The sequence below is a fragment of the Lonchura striata genome, chromosome 12 (genome assembly GCF_050655825.1).
Source record: "Lonchura striata isolate lonStrDom1 chromosome 12, ASM5065582v1, whole genome shotgun sequence".
NCBI classification, from domain to species: domain Eukaryota; kingdom Metazoa; phylum Chordata; class Aves; order Passeriformes; family Estrildidae; genus Lonchura; species Lonchura striata.
The window spans coordinates 5,084,567-5,106,659 of NC_140714.1; the positions used below are offsets into that span (position 1 = coordinate 5,084,567).

Sequence of the window (22,093 nt, forward strand, 5' to 3'; positions counted from 1 at the left end):
GGCTGGGGTACCGGGAAGGGAGCTGGGGTACCGGGAAGGGAGCTGGGGGTACGGGGAGAGGGGCTGGGGGTGCGGGGAGAGGGGCTGGGGGTGCAGGGAGCGGGGCTGGGGGTGCGGGGAGAGAGGGACTGGGGGTGAGGGGAGCGGGGCTGGGGGTACCGGGAAGGGAGCTGGGGGTGCAGGGAGAGGGGCTGGGGGTGCGGGGAGCGGGGATGGGGGTGCAGGGAGCGGGATTGGGGGTGCAGGGAGCGGGGATGGGGGTGCACGGAGCGGGGCTGGGGGTGCAGGGAGCGGGGATGGGGGTGCACGGAGCGGGGCTGGGGGTGCAGGGAGCGGGGCTGGGGGAGATTCCCGAGTGCTGCCAGGAGCTGGGAATGGGCAGGAGCCGCACGGAGAGAGGCGCGGGGCCGCCAGGGGGCAGCACCGCCCCGATGGATCCTCGGGAAGCGCCGGGAGCGGCCCCGGCACCGGGACAGCGGCGACCTGTGTCGTGACAGGGACCGTGACCTGTGTCGTGACAGGGACAGCGACCTGTGTCGTGACAGGGACAGCAGTGACCTGTGTCGTGACAGGGACAGCGACCTGTGTCCTGATAGGGACAGTGACCTGTGTCCTGACAGGGACAGCGGCGACCTGTGTGCTGATAGGGACAGCAGTGACCTGTGTCGTGACAGTGACAGCGACCTGTGTCGTGACAGGGACAGCAGTGACCTGTGTCGTGACAGGGACAGCGACCTGTGTCGTGACAGGGACATCAGTGACCTGTGTGCTGATAGGGACAGCGACCTGTGTCCTGACAGGGACAGCAGTGACCTGTGTCCTGACAGGGACAGCGACCTGTGTCGTGACAGGGACAGCAGCGACCTGTGATCCAACAGATCATCTCCACCTGTATCATGACAGGGACAGTGACCTGTGTCCCGACAGAGACAGTGTCCTGCACCCCAACAAGATGCAGTTCATCACCAATCCCTGTCAAGATGCAAGACATCAGTGACCTGCATCTCGACAAGGACATCACTACCTGTATCGTGACAGGGACATCACCTGCACCCCTACAGGGCCATCAGCCACCTGTGTCGTGACAGGGACAGTGACCTGTGTCCTGACAGGAACAGTCACCTGTGGCCCCTGCACCCCAACAGGGACATCACTCACCTGCAGCCCTGGAACTGCACCCGGCCATGGGGCAGCATCAGCACACAACGAGGGATGGTCAGGGTTGGAAGGGGCCTTAAAACCCATCCCATTCCACCCCCTGTCATGGTCAGGGACACCTTCCACTATCCCAGGTTACTCCAAGTCCCATCCAACCTGGCCTTGGACACTTCCAGGGATGGGGCAGCCACAGCTTCCCTGGGCAGCTTTTCTAGGGTCTCTCCACCTCACAGGAAAAACTTTTATATAACATCTAATATAAATCTCTCTTTTCATTAAAAAATGTTCCTCCTTGTCCTTACAATACCTGCTTGTGTAAAATTTGCTCTTCCTCTTTTTTATATGCCCCCTCCAAGTACTGTCACTGAATACTTACCCTTTGTATAGTGATTTAGCCCCAAAATGGGTTCTGGGTTGGTCAGCCAGTGTGTAGGTGTTTGCTTTAACTCTCTCTTTGTCTCTAGCTCTCCTTAAATAGCAGCAGTTTTCAAATACACACAGTGACCAGATCTTTCCCTCCTCTTCTAAGAAATGTCACCTCTGTTTTCCCTTTGTCCTTTATTCTGTATGAGATAAGAGTTTGGCCAGGCTGACATTGGGGTTAAAGCCAGGCTGACAAATCCCCATGGCCCCCAAATTTCTTTCCTTCTCACCCCTTGCTTTACAGAAGAGGAGACTTTAAGAGATGCACAGTTGTATTTTAAGTGAGGAATTATTCAGAATGGAGAAATTAAGGCCTTTTAAATATTTAATGAAAGGAGGTTTTCTAAATTATTTAATAGCTTATTATAAAAGATGGCACAAAATGGTTTAGTAATTTATTCTTTGCAGAAAGTAGCCATAAAAAGCATTTTACAACATGTAAATATTGGTAGGAAATGTACCTAATTTAAAGTGTTATCTTATTCCATCTGTCAATGGAATTATACAGTGCCTACACAGTTTTCAAATAACGTTAGACTTTTATTGTTTCTGTTCTTGAAGCTCTTCCCTGGCACAGGGAAATGCTGTTTATACCGATTTTACTCAAGAGCAGGGGCACAGAGAGCCACAAAGACACGGATTGTGCTGGGACCAAGGCACAGCAGACCTGACCATTGCAATTCCCTCCAGATCCCAGAACCCACAAACTTCGTTTGCCCTAAATACTGAGCCAGGGAAGTGCTGTAGCCACTGGGGAACTCTGTGCAAAGCAGGAGTTGCTCGTGGCCAGTCCATGCATAAATGCTGAAAATGGGGCCCTTCCCCTCTCCCATTCCCCCTTTTCTGTATCCTTGCTGCAGATGGAGCTGGGGTTCAGCTGCTCACTGGCCAGAGCTTTGTATAAAAACAAACAGGCAGCTCTGTTTCCCAAAGTAATGTGTCACCCTGAGACAAGACAGGGGCCAGCAGCTAAACCCACAAAACACACACAAAGCATGCTTTTGCTATGAAAAGCCTGGAATTCCTTTTACAGTTATTAACCAGGTGAGCCTCTTGCTTCTGTTCTGATCTGTCTCCTCTATTGACATAAACCAGCTGAAGCTGGTTTCAGGAGTTTGCCTTAATCTCCCCTAATACAACTCTATTTTTAAAAGAAATATCACTGCCTGGAAGGCATCAGAAAGCCTGGAGATATGCAGGTGGACGTATCGTCTGTCACTTTCACTGCATCTACTTAATTAGAATGAGTTGGACTAATCAATACTCCCTTTGCCTTTTACCAGTGTTTAACATGTGTTTACACAACAGGTTACACTGATATTTGTATTTACCTGCAGACGCATCTGCACAGGGTTTTATTTTCCTCTCTAATAAAAATTATGGAACAGATAAGCACTAAAACCCAAGTTAGTGTATCGCAGTATTGATTTCTACAAGAGCGCTGTAAGAATGTATTTATCTACCTGTCCTATTATGAAATGGGTAAAAATGTACCACATAACCATTTCAGTCAGTCAATGCTATATTGAAAATCCTGTTTGTTTGCTTCTTCTTAATAGGTCTTTTGAGGCACACTGCTGTTTTATTTTTATTTTTTATTTTTATGTATATTTATGGAAGAAAGGATTAATGCAGGATGGTAGTGCTTTTTCTTAAGACAACTCTTTGCCTGCATTTTGTTTTGATAGCCACTGCTGATTTGATAGAAATGCTGATTTTGGCTCACCCTGGAATTCCACCTTGGAAAGCAAAGAGAGTAAAATGTGATTAATTACAGATTGCTGGCCTGGCCCCTCCTTAAGTCCAGCAATTACTGTATTTTCTCATGGCATTCTGAACAAAAAGGAGCTGTTAAGGCCAGGTTGGATGGGGCTTTGAGCAGCCTCATCCAGTGGAAGGTGTCCTTGCCCATGGTTTGGAACAAGATGGGCTTTAAGGTCCCTTCCAGCTTGTGATTGGAAGGTTCTGGGATTCTGTGAGTGTGTTGAGCCAGGAGTTTTCCTCTCCTGAGCTACTGAAAAGTGTCTGCCTCTGTGCTTTTATAACCCCAGACGTGCTCTGCCCTCCAGTGTGGTGCTGTAATTTTGTGTTTCTTAAAAGCAAATTTCTGATTGAGCAAAGGAGGAGAGCAATGAAAAGAGTGGTGGGTAAGATGAGAAAAGGTTGTTGTGATTGCTGTCTAGGTGAAGACCACATTATTATTACTCTCACAAATTGCTCTGTGCCATGTTTTCAGTAGCAGAAGGTCAAGTTGTGCCCAGGGATGGAAGTGAGAGAACAAATATAAACAGCAAAAGCAAAGAGGCCGGAGTGTCTATAAAATGGAGTGTTTGAGCTCCTTATTCTGCAGAGCATGTGTCAGAGCTGCTGTAAAAGTGTTTCCATGTGGAGATTTCAAAGTGTAACTCCTGGGTTACAGCACGAGCTGTAACCTGTGTGTTTCTCACAGAGAGACCAAGAAAACTAAGGTTAAATTCAGCTCTCCCCTGAAGAAAAAAAAAAAAAAAGAAAGAGAAAAAAAGAAAAAAGAAAAATAAGAGGTTCAGTCACCTGGGAAAGATTTGGACGACAAAAATCTGAAATGGTACACTGATTTTAGAATTTACCAGTGGGTGTAGGTGTAGGGGGCTGGGTGTGAGAGCTGATGCTGGAAGGGAGGAGAGGCAGCAGGGTCAGAGGGAGCAATAATGCAATAATGCATAATCCCAGACACACTGCTGTGGATCTGACCCTCTGCTGAAGCAGGCTCCAGGGCCTGGCCAAATCTTTATGAAGACAGTGACAGATTTTTCTCACTATCTTCAATAATCTCTGCTTCAAACCGTTGGAGGCTTCATGGAACCAGGTGGAAATGTGTTTGCACTGTGCTGCAGCCTCACAGCTTTCCCAGCAGCTGGTGGACAGAGGGAGGTGATGGTGAGACCCCAGTGAGCTGCAAACTCTGTCTTTGGTTAATGTAGGGATGCCTCAGAGCTGCCTCACCACAGCTCCTCTGTGCTCTCAGAGAGAAAAGAGAAATGCAGCTGCTGCCTTTTGCCCCGGATTGCACTGTAGATGGCACTGTGAAACTAAGATTTTGGTAACAAAGATGTGTTTTACAGCACCTTTGCAGACATTAATTGCAGTGTAATGTGGCTTTCTTTCTAGGTCCCCGAAGTGAAGGAAAATTCTGAGATGCAGAGAGGCTTATTTGCTGCTGCAAATGGGAATCTGGAATAACTATGAAAAACACACTGAAATAATTGTGTTTGACTGGAACAAAATTCTTGCAAAGTCCCCAAGGTAAGAGCACTTTTTATCTTTCAAATGACACTGAAGATTCTCTGTTCTGGTTAGCAACAATATCCACTTGAATCCAATAGAGAATGAAGGCTTGACATTTCTGAAAGCAGCAGCTCACTGGCGCTGAAGGGCTCGGCACCCCTTGCTGCATCTGTCTGCCAAATTTCATTTTTTTCTCTGCCTTTTCAAAGATCCTCTTGTATTTCTTTACATTAGCAGGCTGAAAACTTGTGTCCTGTCTACCTGCAAGGCAGACTAAAGTCTGCAGATGTGTCATTTGGATGGTACTGGATGCTTTTAGCAGCCTTTCAGTTTGGATATGATGGAGTGGATGCTTTGTAGTGATACACTTATTCCTGGAATTCAATGTTCTTACATAGAGGTGAGGTTATCCTGTTAACCTGCTGAGCCCTGGTTGCACATTCCTTGTTTAATGGCTCAAAAGAGTCAAACTGGGGAAAACTTTTGAAAAGAGGCCAGTACAAGACCATTTCCACTGAGACCAGTTTTGCTACTGCACTGGGAACGGTGGGAACACCTGGGTCCACTAAAGTGCTGAAGCAGCAGCTGATGAGCATATGATGCATAATTTGGGACCTGTCCATCATCACACCTGCCCCTTCCACCAGAAATGGCATGTTCAGAATGCCTGAGCTGGGGTCTTTAATTCCACAGGAAATCTGGAGGAAGGTCTCTGTGGTGATATGTCAGAGAGAGCTGGGGGTATCCACTGATACTTGGACCAGATCTGAGTGTTTGCATTTAGAGCAACAGAAGGATGGGATTGGAAGCTGAGTGGATGATGACATTCTATTCATGAGCTGTAACTTGTGTGTTTCTCATGGACAGGCCAAGAAAACAAAGGTTAAATTCTGCTCACTCCTAAAAAAAAACAACAAACAAACAAAAAAAAAACAGTCACCCAGGAAGGATTTGGATGACCAAAATCTGAAATGGCACACACTGATTTTAGAACTTACCAGATAGTTTTCTTAGGATAATACTGGGCCAACAGCAATAGTAACATTTATGCTGCTTTCACAGTGACTCAATCCCATTAGCTGCAGTGACATTATGTGGTTCAGCTGCATGCAAGAGGTGAATTTGGTTCAGCTGCTCTGAATTAGCCTGGGAGAGCTGCAGAAGAGGGGACTTACAGGTGGGTGAGGAGCAGTGATGTCTTTATCTTCTGGGCTTGGTTCACACACATGGAAGTCTCCCATACACAGCTGTAAAAGGCCATGAGGATGTTTGTTCCTGTATTCAGCATGGAAACATATTGGGGTCAGAACAGAGCATCTTCTTAAAGCCAGAAAAGGTACCCTCTTGCCAAATCAGTGCTTAAAGTGTGGCTTCTTTACATATAATTTTCATTCTCTGAAATATGGGAGTTGTTTTTTGTTTTTTTTTTTTTTGCAATATTAATGTAATTTAAAAAAAAAATTGTAGGCTGAAAGTGCTGGGGTTTGCACCACTGTATTTCTTTCTACAGTGTAAACCAGAATTTGTTGCCAAAATATATTCACATGCAGCAGGCTTCTGGTCTCTTAACTTTTGTTATTAATAAGTATATTTTTTATATGTTTGGGCTTTATCAGCATTTGCAATTAGAGAAAAAATGCTGTTCTGCAAAGTGTGAAAAGGGAAATTGTGTGAGCAATTTTAACTGAGCAAACATGGCCTCTGTTTTGGTTCATTGGTAGATTATCAAATTTAAGCAGCATCCAAGTGTGTCACCTGGTTGTGGCAGCCCTTGTGTTGCTTGAGATTTCTTTTTTTAAATTTGTCTCTTCAGCACTTGAATGTTGGATTAGCTGAATAGTCTTAATTTTTTTTAAGATATACAGATAAACTTTTTTAGAAAATACTTGCAAGACTCAGAACTGGAATCTGCAGGGGAAAAGCAGTTCCCGAAGGACATTTTGGTGCAAATAAAGTTGTGATAAACTTGCCCAAATCCCACCGTGCTGATTAACTGCAGACTAACATCACTGCCATGAAAACAGTATTTGGTTCAATTTATGCAAATCTATAAATTGCCTTTAATTAATTTGATGTATTCCTGCTTGCAGAATTTGCTGAAATTGTGGAACACAGTATCTAAGGGTTCAAGTACATAACGCCCATTTATGTATCATGCAAGCAATAAATCACCATAACTCAGTTTAAAAAGATGATTAGATTCCCTTTCTGTATGATGAATGGCATAACATAAGCTATTGAGGGATTTAATTGTAGATATTTGCAGAAAAATTATGGAAGATTTGGGATCTTAGTTCTAAGAATAACATGAATAAGAATAACAACACCTTCTTTAGAGCAAATGTTTTCTGAAATGCAGTTTCCAACACCCTGGCAGAGAAGTGAGTCCTTGCATGTTTGACTGAGATGCTGCTCCATGAGTGTTTTACCTTCAGTAAATTAACTGATCTCCAGGAAATCTCCCAAATATTGTGTATTTGGGAGACCCAACCAAGTCCTGTACATGGCTACAGGGGAGTTGGTAGTTTAGTAAATATGTCCTGAGAAGTGTTAAGTAAAAATGCCTCTTTTTCTTCAATCACTGGGGGAGATGCAGTTCCAAAAGCATAGTAGAAATCATAAATATGTATGTTTAAATTTGAATGTGGGTGGATCTTAATAAAAGACAAAAAAAACCCCATCCCTTAGATTCATAGAACTGTATTACACTCATAATGTGTTATTATAAACATGTATTTGTGGGCAATGTGATGTGTGCTAGACATTGCTTCTAATTATAAAATGTCCTTAACAAAGAATTGATCTCAACCAAGTAATAAATATGATTTTGTGAGTGTTTGCCTTGCAATAAGCCACATCAGTTATTCTTCAGCTTTTCCTTCCCCACATCGTTTTTATGTTATTCCCTGCTCGCATTGTTCTTTCACTCAACTGCTTCCTTTTCTGCCTCCAGGATGAGATTCTGTGCCAAATCAATGCTTCTGTCTGACTGGCTCTTTCTGGTCTATGTGTTAATGGTCTGCTGTAAATTGTTGTCCGCCTCTAGTCACCATCCCCGGGGGCACACAGGTAGGAGCTTTTAAACTCATTATGTGCTACTGAGACCAATTAATACCACTTGCAGCATGTTAGAGCCCACTTTCTAGCAATGGATAATTGATGAGGCTGTTGACAGCATGTTATAATCAGTGCAATAGGTTAAAAATACACCACCAACAAGGAAAAGAGTTATTGTAAATTTTCATGGCTTCTCTAGTTATTTGTGTACTGAAGCTTGCCAGGGGGTTTTTGGAGTGACTTGATGACTGCTAGGACTTTGGCATTTGTTTGTGTCATATTGCTTTATCCTTATCCAAAAACATGCTGAGATGTATCTTTATCTTCACCCTTTTAATCCTGTTGTTATCAACTGACTTTACAGCAGTATCATTTGCTCTGGTGGGCAATAAATCGAAGCCCTCAGACTCATGTTAGCCACTTCTTTCACTGACTGACACAAATTCTGACCTGTGCTGAGATCAGCCTCTGATATTCTCCTTTTCCTAACTGACATTTAAGAGGATGCACAATTGTAGTAGGGAAATACCTACCAGCCATGATGTGTTATCATATTATAAATGCCAGAAAAAGCTCAGAACAAGCTGGATTGAATTCCAGACTGGATTTTTGTAGCAACATCTCTGGTAGGATCATGTAGGCATCAGCTTGAAAGCAGCAAAAGATGTGCCAGTGCTAATGCCAAGGTATCTGTGCAAGTCCCAAATAGAATGGGATAGCTGTGCTAAGACTGTGCCACCTTTGATCCCACTAGAGAGAGAGATAAGGTGACAAAATACCCCCTGTCAGTGCTGCTTTTCAGGAGAGGCCAAAATCTGGCTGCAAACCCCACAATGGGTCTGTTCTCAGCATCATAGCTTCATGCTGGCCTGGGGATTTCTGTGAGTGCTACTCTCTGTGATGTGACCCTGTTCTTAAATCAGGTGTTACTCCCCAGATCCATATGCAATGTTCTTAGCTCTGAGCCAGACTCTTGTGGGTTCAGGTCAGGGCTGGGAAGTGAGGATGCATTTGGTAGAGGCTCCATCCTCCGGAAGAGACAAACTATTGATCTCTTTCCTGGCTGCTTCCAGTGGTTGTCTAGGCAGGAGCTGAAGGCTCCTCCTGTGCTCACCAAAATATCTTCAGACCTGGCAAGCAGGACTGACTGACCTGCACATAGCTGCTGTGTCTCTGAGAGCTACAAAACCTCCCCCTTGCCTTCCCCCATCACCTGCTCTGCTTCCCCTGGCTGTGCAGCACTCATGTTTGCTGTAAAATACAGCCAAGCTTATGGAGAGTAACTCCACAAACTCCACAACTGCACTGTGAGGCAAAAGCCTGAGGAGTGGCCCCAGTGAATGCAGTGGTGGAGGATGACCCCTATTGCTGCTTTGTTCTGGGAATTTGTTGTATCCCTTCCATGAGGAAGGGAGTCTGTGCACAATCACAAGTTAATAGCAGAACATTTCAGGGCTGATTTTACAGAAAAACCTGGACAAGAGCCTTCTGCAGCTTTTATTATTTGAGGAGTGGTCTTGTCAGAAGAAATGTTATTTTTGTCCTTTCAAGATGCACTTTGCCTGAGTACCTAAGGTAATACCTGTAGTAAGGCAGCAGTGACCTTGTGTTGTATGATGAGCACAGTGTATTCTGTAAATCATGACCATGTTTTTACATAGAATTTCAGAATGCTTAAGAGCATACCATAAATTGTCACCAGGAATTCTTTCCGCCCTACCAAAGAGGTACCACAAACACAGTCAACCTGCTTGACTTTAAGCCTTTTTGTGTGCTCTGATTTCTCTGATGAGCTAAAAGACAGTTCTGCTTCTCATCAATAGCTTGGTCCAACTGTGGAGATGTTTTTTTTAAATGGACACCCTTGAAGCTGGAGCCTTTATGTACATTTTATAGACTGTGGTTTTCTGTTCTGCCCCAAATGTGATTTTCCCTCTTTTGTACACTAAAGTGACCCCCATCCCACTTTGATTCCATGTGGTAGATGAAGCAGTGATCCCATTTTTGATTCTCCAGCTCTGTCCTCAAGGAGTCTGTTTCCCAGCCTCATCTTATCTTTGCTGCCTTACACGACACATAGATTTACCTTCTAATGGATAATCAAATCTCTGATGGAATCTATTATGTGAGCAAGGTGCTGCCTTGTTCATCAGGAAAACAAATAATTCAGGGCTTTTAGCAGAGCCTGTTTTGTGGAAAGCAAATAATTAGCCTCATTTATTTCATACAAATTAACATGTTCTTGGTAGCAATGGAGATAAAATTTTTGCAGTCAATAGGCAGCATTCCCATTTTTCAAAGTAAAACATCCTGAAGCACATTAGAGGATTGAATCCAAGCCTTGGGTTCAGCAAAAGCTTTGTCCCTTAGGTCCAGAGGAGCTGGTTTTTAAGAGCAGGTTGTGTCTGCTCCTGACAATCAGTGTGCTTCACGTGACGTACTTGGCATCATCACCACCTTTAAATAAATGTGTACTCACCACAGCTAAAAATCTTTATTAACTAAGAGCAGACAAGAGAATTTAAGATGAAAAGTGGGAAGCAACTTCTGCTTTTCAAAATACTGCCGTTTTAAAGGAGCCTAATCTGGGAAAAGACAATTATTGACCTAGGTCATGCTAGATGGTGCCTGAAAAAAATGTCATTTCTCAGCTGTCTGCCCTATTCAGGCAGGCACAGAGACTGGATCTTATGGACCCAACAGCCAATGCTGTTCCTGAAAAGTGGGAGAGAATGGCATTGAGAATTCCCTTTCACAATGGAGGCCTCTCCCCTGTAATGAAGTGTAAGACAGGCCTGGTTCTTTCTTTTGCTCTGTGAAATATTAATCACAAATATCCCCTGAAATACCTGTCAGAGGAGAGGTCAATCCTGCCTTGCTTTGGAGCAGTTTGGATCTTGAATCCAGCTTGGAGGCTGCAGCCTGTTTTTCATTGGAACAGTAATTGCCCTGACTGATAGAGGCAAAAGGCAGAGTTGGAATTTTCCTTCTCCTCACCATTAGATCATTGAAGATGCTGCTTGTGCAGGTTATTTTAGCAGCTTCCTTGTAGATCTGTGTGGAGAAGAAACATGAGAATATTAATCTGACTTTCTTGCTGTGAATGTCCTTTGAAGAGTTTTTCTGCCCTGACAATAACTAAGGGAAGTATAAGCACCAATTTTAATATATTTTTTTTTTTTTAATGGGCAGTATTTCAGGCTCTTGAGTACCTAATACCAATATAATGATCAATTCCATGCTGTGCTGGATGAAAGAACATACATTTAGCACCAGAAAGGGTTTGTTTCCACCTCACTGCTCAAAGTCACAAATGAAGAAGCATTGAAAAGACATTTTGTCAGGTCAGCTCATGTGAGGGCTGGCCCTGCAGACCCTGAGCTGGCACAGCCAGCTGAGCAGTCTCTGCTATGAATTACTGGTGCAGCCTGGCTTTTTTGAGACTCTTTTATATGATGATGCTCACCTGCAATGCTTCCAGCTTTGCTGAAGGGTCTAAATTTCTGGGCAGAATGTTCCACATTAACTGCAGTTTTCAACAACTTTAAGGACTTATTTTCTCTACTTTCAGGGCTTTATGGACAGATTCTGTTCCCACTGGAGTCAGAGGAAAACTTCTTTACTCACACAGGCCCCAGGATTTAATCTCCTTAAAGGAGAGCTGAAAAATGCAGCTTTATATTAGAAATATTGCTGCTTTCAAGAAAATAGGGAAAATCCATGCTGCTTGTTCTCCCTTTATTTTGGGGTTGGAGCATCATTTTTCCTGGCGGTGCTGTTGGGCAGCCGTGAGATGGATTCCTGTTTCCACCAGAGGGCCCTGCAAGGCTGTGGATGGGGCTCCAGCACTGCCTTCCTCCTGATTTAAATCCCAACTCTGCATTTTGCTAACTAGAATTATGAGTCCTTTGTATTTCCACGGGTCAGACATGGTTACTGCACAATAAGCTTTAGCCCTTTGTTCTATTTAACTCCTTTTATGTCTTAATGTTTTATTCAGTGTGCTATTTATGTGGTTTATTACCCAGCTTCTAAATATAGGGTAGCTACAATATACAACCCTGACTGTAATCTCTTCAAGTAATAAGGTAGGGAAGGCAATTCACTTGAGAAATAGGTTCCCTTTAAGACAAAAAGGAGCAGAATTCTCTGTGTGAAGTTTACTGGTGTACTTATTTTTGAGGAGAAAAAAGCATAAGAAATAATTATTTTCCTTTAATTTTTTTTTCCTTAAATAACAATGAGAGCTTTTGATATATATTACAGACTTTGACAATGACTTCAAATTAGATGCATAGCTATGTTACCAGTAAGTAACAATTCAGTGTTGATTTTTTTTTTTTTTAATAGGGTAAAATGTAGTTTCTGGTGTCGTTTTTCAAGAATGTATACTTTAATTGTGTGGAATGTGACTGCACATGAAAAGATTTGTGTATTTGTGGGAGCTGAGGGTTGGGAAGGGCAGAATTACAAACTAGTAAATGTGCAGGTTGATGTCTCAAACGTCATTGTTTTAAAAGGGGGTGTGGAAATTCTGTAACAAAAAGGAGAGAGTCTCATTTAACACATATGGTCAAGCACAGTTTGTCAAACTGTTGAGCAGGAGGCTGATGCCAAGCTCTTTCCTGCAGTGAAAACCACCAAAGTGACCTTATTTTAAAGCCATAGGGGAAAGCTTGTGAAAATATTGTCTTTATTTTATTCATTTTTCATTGACACCATATTTTTTTTTTTTACATGGCTGCCACCTGCTGTAAATGATAATCTTCATATTCCATTGACCAAAATTCTAACCAGGAAAGCTTTCTTTTCACTGTGTCTTTTCTTTTAAATCCACTTCTCCCAAACTTAGATCTGATAACAGAAAAAAAATATTACATTGCAAATGGATTGTCTTATGCCAGTGTGAGACAGAAACGGTTAGATAAGTGTAAATCCACAAATAGAATGGAAAAGATCTTGTCCATGGTGTTCACTTAGTGAAGTGATGCAACAAAAAGCTCTGTTCTGGGTTTCCATGGAGGTCAGCATGCTGAGTCCTTGGGAGGATGGATGCCAGAGTGATGAAGGCAAGAGATTGAGATGTAAAGGACTTGCATCGAGTTCCTTGCTCTGAAATGATTAAAAGACCTGCCTAAGATGAAGCCCTGACCCCACTGAAGTGGGAGTTTGATTCTTCTGTCATTTAGTTTCCAGCCCACTCCGGATGTGTCTCAGCAGAAAAGTTAAACTGCATAGTTATGATTTTATTAAAGCTTAGGCCAGTCACTCACAGAATTCACCACTGGCAAATCACTGCCATTTTGAAGGATGGAAACTGTTTTAGGGCTTGTTTTTCTATCGATCCCCATGTCTGTGCTCACTGGCTGGGCTGCATTGCCACAGCCTCCATGTCCATCGGTTGTGACAGCCCTGCAGAGCCTGCCCCGAACACAAAGTCCCATTTCAATCCATTTGTAAGGCCTTTCATCCCAAATGGGTGGCTGCACAGGCTTGAATAAATGTCAATGGAAATGGCTTGCAGTTTCTGGTGATTTAGACTGTTTGTTTTTGTCTGTGCTACCTGATGAAGGGTGGTTCAGAGGCTGCCTAGGGCGGGCTGACTCCCCATGGTGGCTTTCATTTGCCCACCTGGCTGTGGGTGGGTACAAAACATTCACCTTTGATTTAAGAGCAGGAAATCTGTTGGCATCCTCGGCTGTAGCATCCAACATGCCCCACCTGTGCCTGACCCACTCAGACTCCACAGAGCTGCCCCTCGACTTTATCCTTGAAAGTTTGTGGTGTTGATGTTCCTGCTTTCAAGGACATCTTTGAGCAAGCACTTCTTCTTGGAAACCAGAAAATGTTTAATTAACAATGGAAGAACCTGGAGATGGATTTTTTTTTTTTTTAAACTAACATTTAAGTGTTTTGTTGGCAGAGCACCTCGGGATTGCTGCTGGTAGCCCTTTGCTGCGGCTGTTTTTCAGTGTTTGGCAGCATTCTTGCATTCCTTCAGGAGAGTGACAACTGATAGCAGACAATGGATTCTAAATCAGGAGATTAAAGATGTCTTGTAGGCTTCAGCAGAGTAATCTCTCCTCATCACACTGGAGATGGAAGCTACACCTGACATTCATTATCTTCCAGGGTGGCAATCTTTAATAATACCTCCAGAAATGCCAGAAGTTATGAGTGAAAAATTATAGGATCAACAGTCCTGTTGCTTACTGATTGGCCTGCCTTTATTTATTTATTTCCTTTCTTTCCACCTATTTTTTTCTCCTTATGGATATCATACATACACCTTGCAGTCCATGAATGGTCACTAGTCTTCTGATTTATGTTGTTATTTTGAGAAATAATGACCAGGTAAGCGTGAGGCAAGATTTCTCTTAGCTTTATTTCCTGCTTGCATCCTCCTGATACCAGTTCTGTTTTATACCTGTGTTTCCTTTAAGTAGCATCTTAAGATGCAGTGAATATTTTGGAATAAGCAGATTACTTTTGATGTCTTTTTTTTTTTTTTTTTTTTTTTTTTTTTGCACAAACAGCCACAAATTAGCTGGGGTGGAATGGCAGCCTCTGTGTTTAGCAGACCTGGAGTGTGTTAACAGCTGTTTGTAGGGTGCTGCATCACATTGGCTGGTTTTGCCTGATGGCAAAAACAAAACTGTGATTGTAAAGCAAAAATCAAAATGTACCAAAGTAGTCTTTTGGGTTCATTTCATTTTCAGATTGGGTGTAAAACCTTAAAGTATCTTTTGTGCTGTGTATATCCCGTCTTCTACAGCTTCCTTTCTTTTCTCAGGACATTTCCTCCTCCATAAGAGGAAATAAGGCTGATGGAGACACTGAACTTCCTTGTTTGTGGTATCCCTGGATTATCTCTGAAAGGGACACAAAATCTCTCCTGACTTGCCATGTTGAGGATCTGCCCTTTTCAGAGGGCATCAAACAGGAAGATCTTAAGACTGTGTGTCAGCAGTGCCACTTGTTACTAAGTTCTCTCAGATTTGTCTTTAGAAAACATAATTGATTGAAAATATTAAAATCAAGTCAGAATATAACTTGAGAAAAGAGCATAGGGTGTCAGCTGGCTTAACTCACCCCAGCAACACGAGTGGCTGGCATGAATTGTGGCTGTGCTAATGATTTCTGTCCAGTGAGTCCTTTCAGCAGATGCTGGTGTTCTTCCAGATGGAAAAAATAATGCAAAACAAAACAAAAAAAAACCAACCTGAACTAAAACTAAGTCAACTGGAATTTCTCATCTGAAAGAGAGTTTGAATGGAGAAAGAGTTCCTTGCTGTTCTCTACGTGCGCTCTATTAGAGTTAGTACTGTTGTGTCACTGAGGAAAAAAATGTAGCTGATAATTTTATTTTCTGTGTTTCTAAATGCATATTGTCAAAAGAAAGTCTGCTCTGCAAGGATTGTCACTTTCTTGGTTGGGTGTCCAACTCTGTTGTCTGTTTTTAGGAATGGCTGCTGACAATAGAGTTTAATAATTTACTAGCATAGAGTTAATATTTCAGGCTCTGTTCCTCTTCCAAGGCTTCAGAAATATGAAGACAATATAATGGGTTTTATTATCAGACCTGTGTTCAATGTTGTTTGAATTATATAGAAAAAAGCAATAGTTTGATATTTCATTTAGAAATACTGTGACAGATGGGCTATTTTTCTCCCCTCACCACACAGTATTTTTAATATTTTATTTGGAAATACAAAAGACCCCACAACTTTGTGTTGACATTCTTTAGAAATTGAGTAAAATTGCTGCCCTCAGCAAAATGCAATTTACTGCAAGGGATGCCACAGTCCCCAAATGAGGAGCCAAGATAATTAGTGTGCAACTGACAAATAAGTCTGCTATGCTAATGTAATGAAACGTCCTTTTATCAGGCTGCATCACATGATATTTTGTGCCAAGCCAGAGAGAAAAGAGAGTTTACTCTGAAAACATGTCCTCTTCTGGGGCAACAAATCTAATCCAGCAGTGACTTGAAAGAATTTCCCTGACCCTTCCCTGGTATCAAGGGATTTGGATTGACTGAATTCTGGATCAAACCCAAAACCTGAGTAGGTTTTTTTGCAAAATCATTTCCATTTTCCTTTTAGCTGTAGCCAGAACAGCATCAAAGCAGCATTAAAAAGAACTATGGCTGCAGAAGGACCAGTTATTCAGGGAATAAAGGTGATTCAGCATTTTTTCTATTGTCTCTCCAAAAGCCAGAAGGGCTCTTGCCCCAAATTCTGCTGCCTAAATAAACAGTGATCTCTCCTCTGGCAGCCAAATCAAAGCAATATAAGGTGTTGGTCAGCAACGTGACCTGCTGTACAAAGGAAGTGTGATTATTCTCATTTAAGAGATGGGGGATGAAAGCCTTGTGTGCATGGTGAGCACTTCCATGCCTTGGGAGCCAACAGGTCTCAGGTGCAGAACTGAGCCAGGGGTCAGGTTTAGCTTATCCTGCCTGGGATTTGGTGGCTGGGCTGTGATTTTATGTGAACAATACACTTAAATACCATCACTGCAACCACCTGTCAGAGCTGGCAAGTGACTGGGGAGATCCTTCTCAAACTTATTTCCAGCATTTCTCAGTCCAGAGTCTGTCAGCTGAGCTGGTCAAAAGGCACTGCAAAGCAAGGACATTTATCCTTATTTACTAGGTTTTGCTCACTATATATTTTTGGTGGAATATGACATGACCTTTCAGTCTGAGATCTGTTAGATGATAAATATTATCAGCAGGGTCACTCCTTGACCAAGGGAAAACTGCCTGTTGTGCAATGATGAATTCAGTCTGAGGACAAGCAGAGGAAAGATGTCTGGTTAGTGGTAGCCTCAGCAGATGGTTGTACTGAGAGGAAATTGCTAATTGCCACTGCTCTTATATCAGCATGGTGATTAGGGACTGGTTTGCTGTGGGGATGGGGAGAGAAGAAATGGGGTCCTTGTGTCTCAGGTGAGTGGGTGAGATGTAAAGGACACAGGTTGTGTACCCACTGGCTGACCCTTGTTTCATGCAGAGTGAAGCACAGGTGACACCAAGGTTCCAGGAGCTCAGGGGCAACATGTACTGGCCTCCAGCAGAGAAGGGATCAGTGATGTTATAACACACTGTAAATAAAGCATTAAACAAAGTAATTCTGAATAGAAAAAGGAATCAGTATGAAAATCACAAGGATAAACACCGTGCTTCAGTAAGAGTGTGTAAAAATGGCATTCAATTGCAATGTGCTCTCTGGGGCAATGATAGTTATTTAGTCTTTTTTGTATAAATTTGATGACTTAAGCTATCTGCTTTGTGAATGGACTGCATGGTAGAGTGAACAGGATGTGAGTCTTCCATGGAGAAGAAAGGCAGAAATCCTTTTCAGTGGAAACAGGATCTCATGATGTCATTGAGCACTTGATAGGCCAATTGAAATTCAAAAATCACATTTAAATTTCTGAATGATGAAATGAGAGGGAGATTAATTGGTCTGCACGAATGATTACATGACCTCTTGGCTAGAATCAAATAACATATTTTGAGTTAAGCCTATGGTCCTGTATCCAAACAAGTGCTAAAATTCAAAATGTATTTGAGAAGGAACATGGTAGAAATGTGCAAAGCTGAGTTTATTCTCCATGTTAGATGCTGTGCAAGTCTTGTTTATAGGGATGTGTGAATTACCAGGGCTTTAATGCCCCAGTTAACTTTTTTAACAGGTAGATGGATTTATTGTGTTTTGGTATAGAGGTAAATCAAGGATATCTCTTTACTGACAGAACACAACTATCCTAAATGAGTCCTCCTGAAGTTATTTACTGGGAATGTCCTGGGCTGGGTGTGTCATTCAAAGCTGAATTGAACATATGACAGCAAATCAAAGCAGATACCCTTGCAGATTCTCTGTAAAAGCTGACTTGGTGCCTGGTGCAATGTACAGCCTGTAATCACAGGGCAGCCCTGGCTTTTGCCTGAGGCTCCAGTAGAGTGTTTTTTATAGCATTCAGGACTTTCTGGAGAGTGGAGGAGTTCTGGTTGTGCCCCTGCTTTTCAGGGAGGTTGACTGTACAGGGAGGACAACATGTCAGGCTTTCAAAGTGTTACAAAAACCCCAAAATAATCAAACCAGATGAAATGTGGATTATAATTCTCCCACTCTGCCAGTGGTGTAGTTGAATATCAGGTACTGCTAAGTGTTTATCAGTCACAGTTCACCTGTTTTCCCTCATACACCATAAAGCATCATCCCCTTCTTTGTTGACTGCTACACCACTGCTGCTCTTTGGGAGAATTCTGTGTAGTGGGATTTAAAGAGGATTTAAACTAAAAGTGATCACTTTATGTTTCTTGGAGCAAGTTGACAGGAAATATGAAGGTATGAAAAATACGGAGACTGACACTTGTTTCTCTCTCTCTCTCAGCAGCATTTCAGAGTCTCACAGAGCAGAGTACAGCTCAACTGCTGAGGAAAGCTTTGTCTTTTCCTTTCCTGGTCCCAAGTCAGCCAACCTTCCCCCCGCTTCCTTCTCTTTCTCCTAGGTTTGGAGGAGTTTGTGCCATTGATGTCTTGTTGTAGTCTCCTGTTAGCATCAGAAATTTATCTTCTTCATAAATTGCCCTGTAGACGGTACCCTAATAATTTGTGTTGGCTTTCAATTGTTGTCACTCTCTTTGCTTCATCATCCACAAGTAATGATGTTGATAATGAAAATGTTATGCTATCATTTACAAATTCTTAGCCTGTTATCTTTGAGGAGATGATAAGTAGATAGCAGAATATCAGAATCTCATTTTGCTCTACACATGTTCTCAGCTCCCAAGTACTGAAACGAGGCAGATACAAACTGTTAAAGTTGGATTCAACGAGATATTTAGATACCCATCACAGCAGATTAACAGCCAGTAGGATTTTTCAAGAGAGTTTATACAAGGTATGTGCTGAACCTCCATTTGAAATTCAATGAAATTCTAGACCTGAAGACTTGGAATTTGTGCTGGTGTAAGATAGATAAGACCCTGCACGTTACAAAGCTGTGCCACCATTCCTCTCTCAGCTCCAGCATCTTAAACCAGCTGAAGAGCTGCAGGGTCGAAGTGGATCGAGTCCATGGGGTGATTTCTCAGGCAGCACCAGGAGCAGTCTGGGCAGGAGGTGCCTCTTTTGTGCTCATGCAGAAGGAGCAGATGTGGCAGGCACATTCTTCTCTCTTGCAGGATTTTTCATAGAGGAGCACAGAGGAAAGAAAGAGAAAACTATTTCTATTTGTGCTCCTTGTTTTTCCTATGTGGAATGTGTTTGGGGAATGGTTTACCTGGGGTAATGGCTTGGTTGGATTCTGGTGAGGATTGTTTGAGCTGGTGGCCAATCCAACCCCCCTGGGGCTGGACTCTGGAGAAAGGGTCATGAGTTGTGCGTTAGATATGGTAGTTAGAAAAAAGTAGGTAATTAATATACTATTTAAAGGAGATATTAAAACTACATTTAATATTTCCTTTAAATAGTATATTAATGTATTATAGTATAATTATAATAAAGAAATCATTCAGCCTTCTGAACTGCAGTCAGACATCATCTCTTCCCATCAGGCTTGCCTGCATTTACAATAAGCCGACTCTTACAAAGGCTTCTTCTTCACGCCTGCCTTTATTTTACTTTCCCTGCAAACCTTAGCCTGGCTGGGCGTTGCCACGAGGTGCAGAAGGAGCATCCCTGTGCCCGTGGCTCGTTCTCCATCCTCTGCGGGGTCCCTGTGCCGAGCCCCGCTGGATGGCAGCAGCGCGACAGCCACAGGCTCTGCCCGAGCAGCGCCGCGCTCCCGCTGGGAACGTATCCTCCCAGATTCCCACGGGATTTTCTCCCTGCTTAATCTTTCATTTGCCCCTGTGTGTCCAGGAGAGGCACAGCTCTGTTTTCCGTTTGCTCAGTGGCCAAGCCCATGTGTTGCTATTCCAGGTTTTGCCAAACCAGGGGCAGGTGAGGCAGCGAGAAGGGGACACGTCCCTGGCGTGGCCACTCTGCAGCCAGGACCAGCCCAGCCCGCTGCTGCTCGAGCAGATCTGGACCTGAGAAGGGAAATTAAATTAAACCCGAGTGTTTTCTTTCCAAGTTTTATTACGCTGTATCAACAGCAATTAAAACAGGCAGGTATTTACTGCCTGATAGCTCTGACAAATAATTTAATTTTGCACTGCTTAAAAAATGATCCTCATCTTAGCAGGCTTTGTAATTAGGTTTGACCTTAAGCAGCCCCACGTTCCTCATGTTAGTATCCTCACGTTAGCAGCAGTATCTGAATTTTGGAGTCTATTTAAAATGTAAATTACGTTTCTTAAAATTTGTAACAGCATCTCGTATAGCATCAAGATGTTTAGCATTTATGTTATAAAGGTACATAATAACTAAATGTTTCATAACCAGCTGTCATGATTTTATGCTGAGTGCTCGGACCTGCAGTACTTTATATGTGTGCTAGTATTTAAATGAGATCCAGCTCAGCTCCAAGGCTAACAGTCTATTAGGATGAAATTGTGGCCAGTTCACCTCAGTGTCACTGCTGTATTTTTTAGCTATTCACATGTGGACTCTGTCCTGTGAGAGAAAATATCTTGCTGTCAGCTGCTATATTTACTAATTAGCCAAGAACAATTTAAAGCAATGCATTGACTCTCCACATTTAGTTTCAGGAGACCAGATGTTAAAAACTAAAAAGCTTTGTTTTGTTGATTGAAGTTCAGGCTCTACCTACATACCCAAAATATGACTATCATTTGAATTTTAATTTTTGTGGGGCTTTCTCATGTTGAAGAGAGACCCTTGATTGTACAAATCTCTATTTTAGATCACACCTACTTTCTTTGGAGGTGGTTTTAAGTTTAAGAGAAAATACTTGTGTTTACTAGGGTGTGAATATAGCATTAAGTGGTTGCAATAAGGATAGTGCTCTTTGTTGCAAGCAGGAAATATGAGATCAGAACAGACTATTTCCCTAGAATAGCAGTGCTATAAATGCTGAATTATTAACAGTAAATCCACAGTATTTCCTTTTGGATATGTAGAAGAGACAATCCCAGCCACAGGCCTTTATGGTGGTTTTAGGCAAGAATATGGAAACAATGAAGTGAAGAAAATTGCTATTTGGAAAAAAAAAAATGCAGGCTTGGAGCTGGTACAGACATGACCTCTGTTATAGCCCTTCATCTTGGAATGAAATAAGATTTTGGCAACTTGTTCACCTCCTTCTGAACTTGCTTGCAGATACAGTGACACAAAACTGTTTCAAACTTATCAACACCAGCACTGCCTGAATGCATTATCTGATGCTGCACTATGGAAATTGGGGCTGTTTGATTTACATGACTCTCCCAGCCGTTGGATTTATCTGGTTGGCTTAAAAGCCGAAAGGAAAAATTGCTTTGAAGGAGAATTTTTTAAAAGTAAAGAGATCCCTTAGTTTGGGTTAATTGTGCCATTCAGGGAAGATATTTCATTAGCATTATTAATCTAGGTCTGTGCCTGGCCCTGTGGGAGAGTACTGTGCATGCTCCAGGTGACAGAAGATGGAATATCCATGGAGAGGACAGAACAGCTCTAGCTGGCAGACACATAAAATAATCCATATGAAACTGGGAAGTTTTAGGGAACTTTGGAAATTGTAAGGGCACAGCTTAGAATTGCACTGGGATTTGGTCCTGTACATTCATCATGAAATGATACAGTTTAATCAAGAGATGGTTTATGCTCTTGTAATAGTGGTATAGACAGGCTGCTATGAACAGGTTAAGTTCATCCTGATGTTGGTATCTTGTTCCAAGTGTAGGGATTGGCTGCAGGTGATAAGAACAATACCTTGTTTCTGCTCCTAAGCAAGTGATTTCTTCTCTTTAGTTCCTTACATTTCAATTTGTTCTTATGATATTTGTCAATCCAACAATCCAGCATGTTCTGAATTAATTATGAAATGCTTCAGAGTAAATGGAACTGGGACTGCTGCAGAGGAGTTTTCTGTGGTTTGCTGAGTTTAGTGAGACTCTGCATTTCACTATGCCTTCCTAAAGGGGAACCATGTGCTCATCTTGAATTTCAAACACTTCTTAGCCCCGAAGGACTGAAAGTTCTAAAGGAGCAGGAGAGATGATATTTTGCAGTGCCTCCACCTGTCAGTGAGTCCCCAATAATTTTTGAGAGTGCTGGGCCAGCAGAGGTTGTGC

General features: G+C 42.5%; 1 protein-coding gene across 6 annotated transcripts in view; it reads left to right on the forward strand.

Moving 5' to 3' along the window:
• TAFA4 (TAFA chemokine like family member 4) overlaps nt 1-22,093 on the forward strand; it is a 71,186-nt gene that overhangs the window by 21,212 nt on the left and 27,881 nt on the right. For 4 of the 6 annotated variants that reach the window (XM_085590319.1, XM_085590318.1, XM_085590317.1 and 1 more), the window contains exons 2-3: nt 4,729-4,863; nt 7,799-7,914. In XM_085590319.1, the coding sequence (XP_085446445.1) occupies nt 4,784-4,863; nt 7,799-7,914 (196 nt within the window). In that variant the 5' untranslated portion in view covers nt 4,729-4,783. Of the gene's footprint in view, nt 1-4,728; nt 4,864-5,907; nt 6,023-6,052; nt 6,182-7,798; nt 7,915-22,093 lie in introns of those variants that run through there. The other 2 variants (XM_085590321.1, XM_085590320.1) reach the window with 2 other exon arrangements.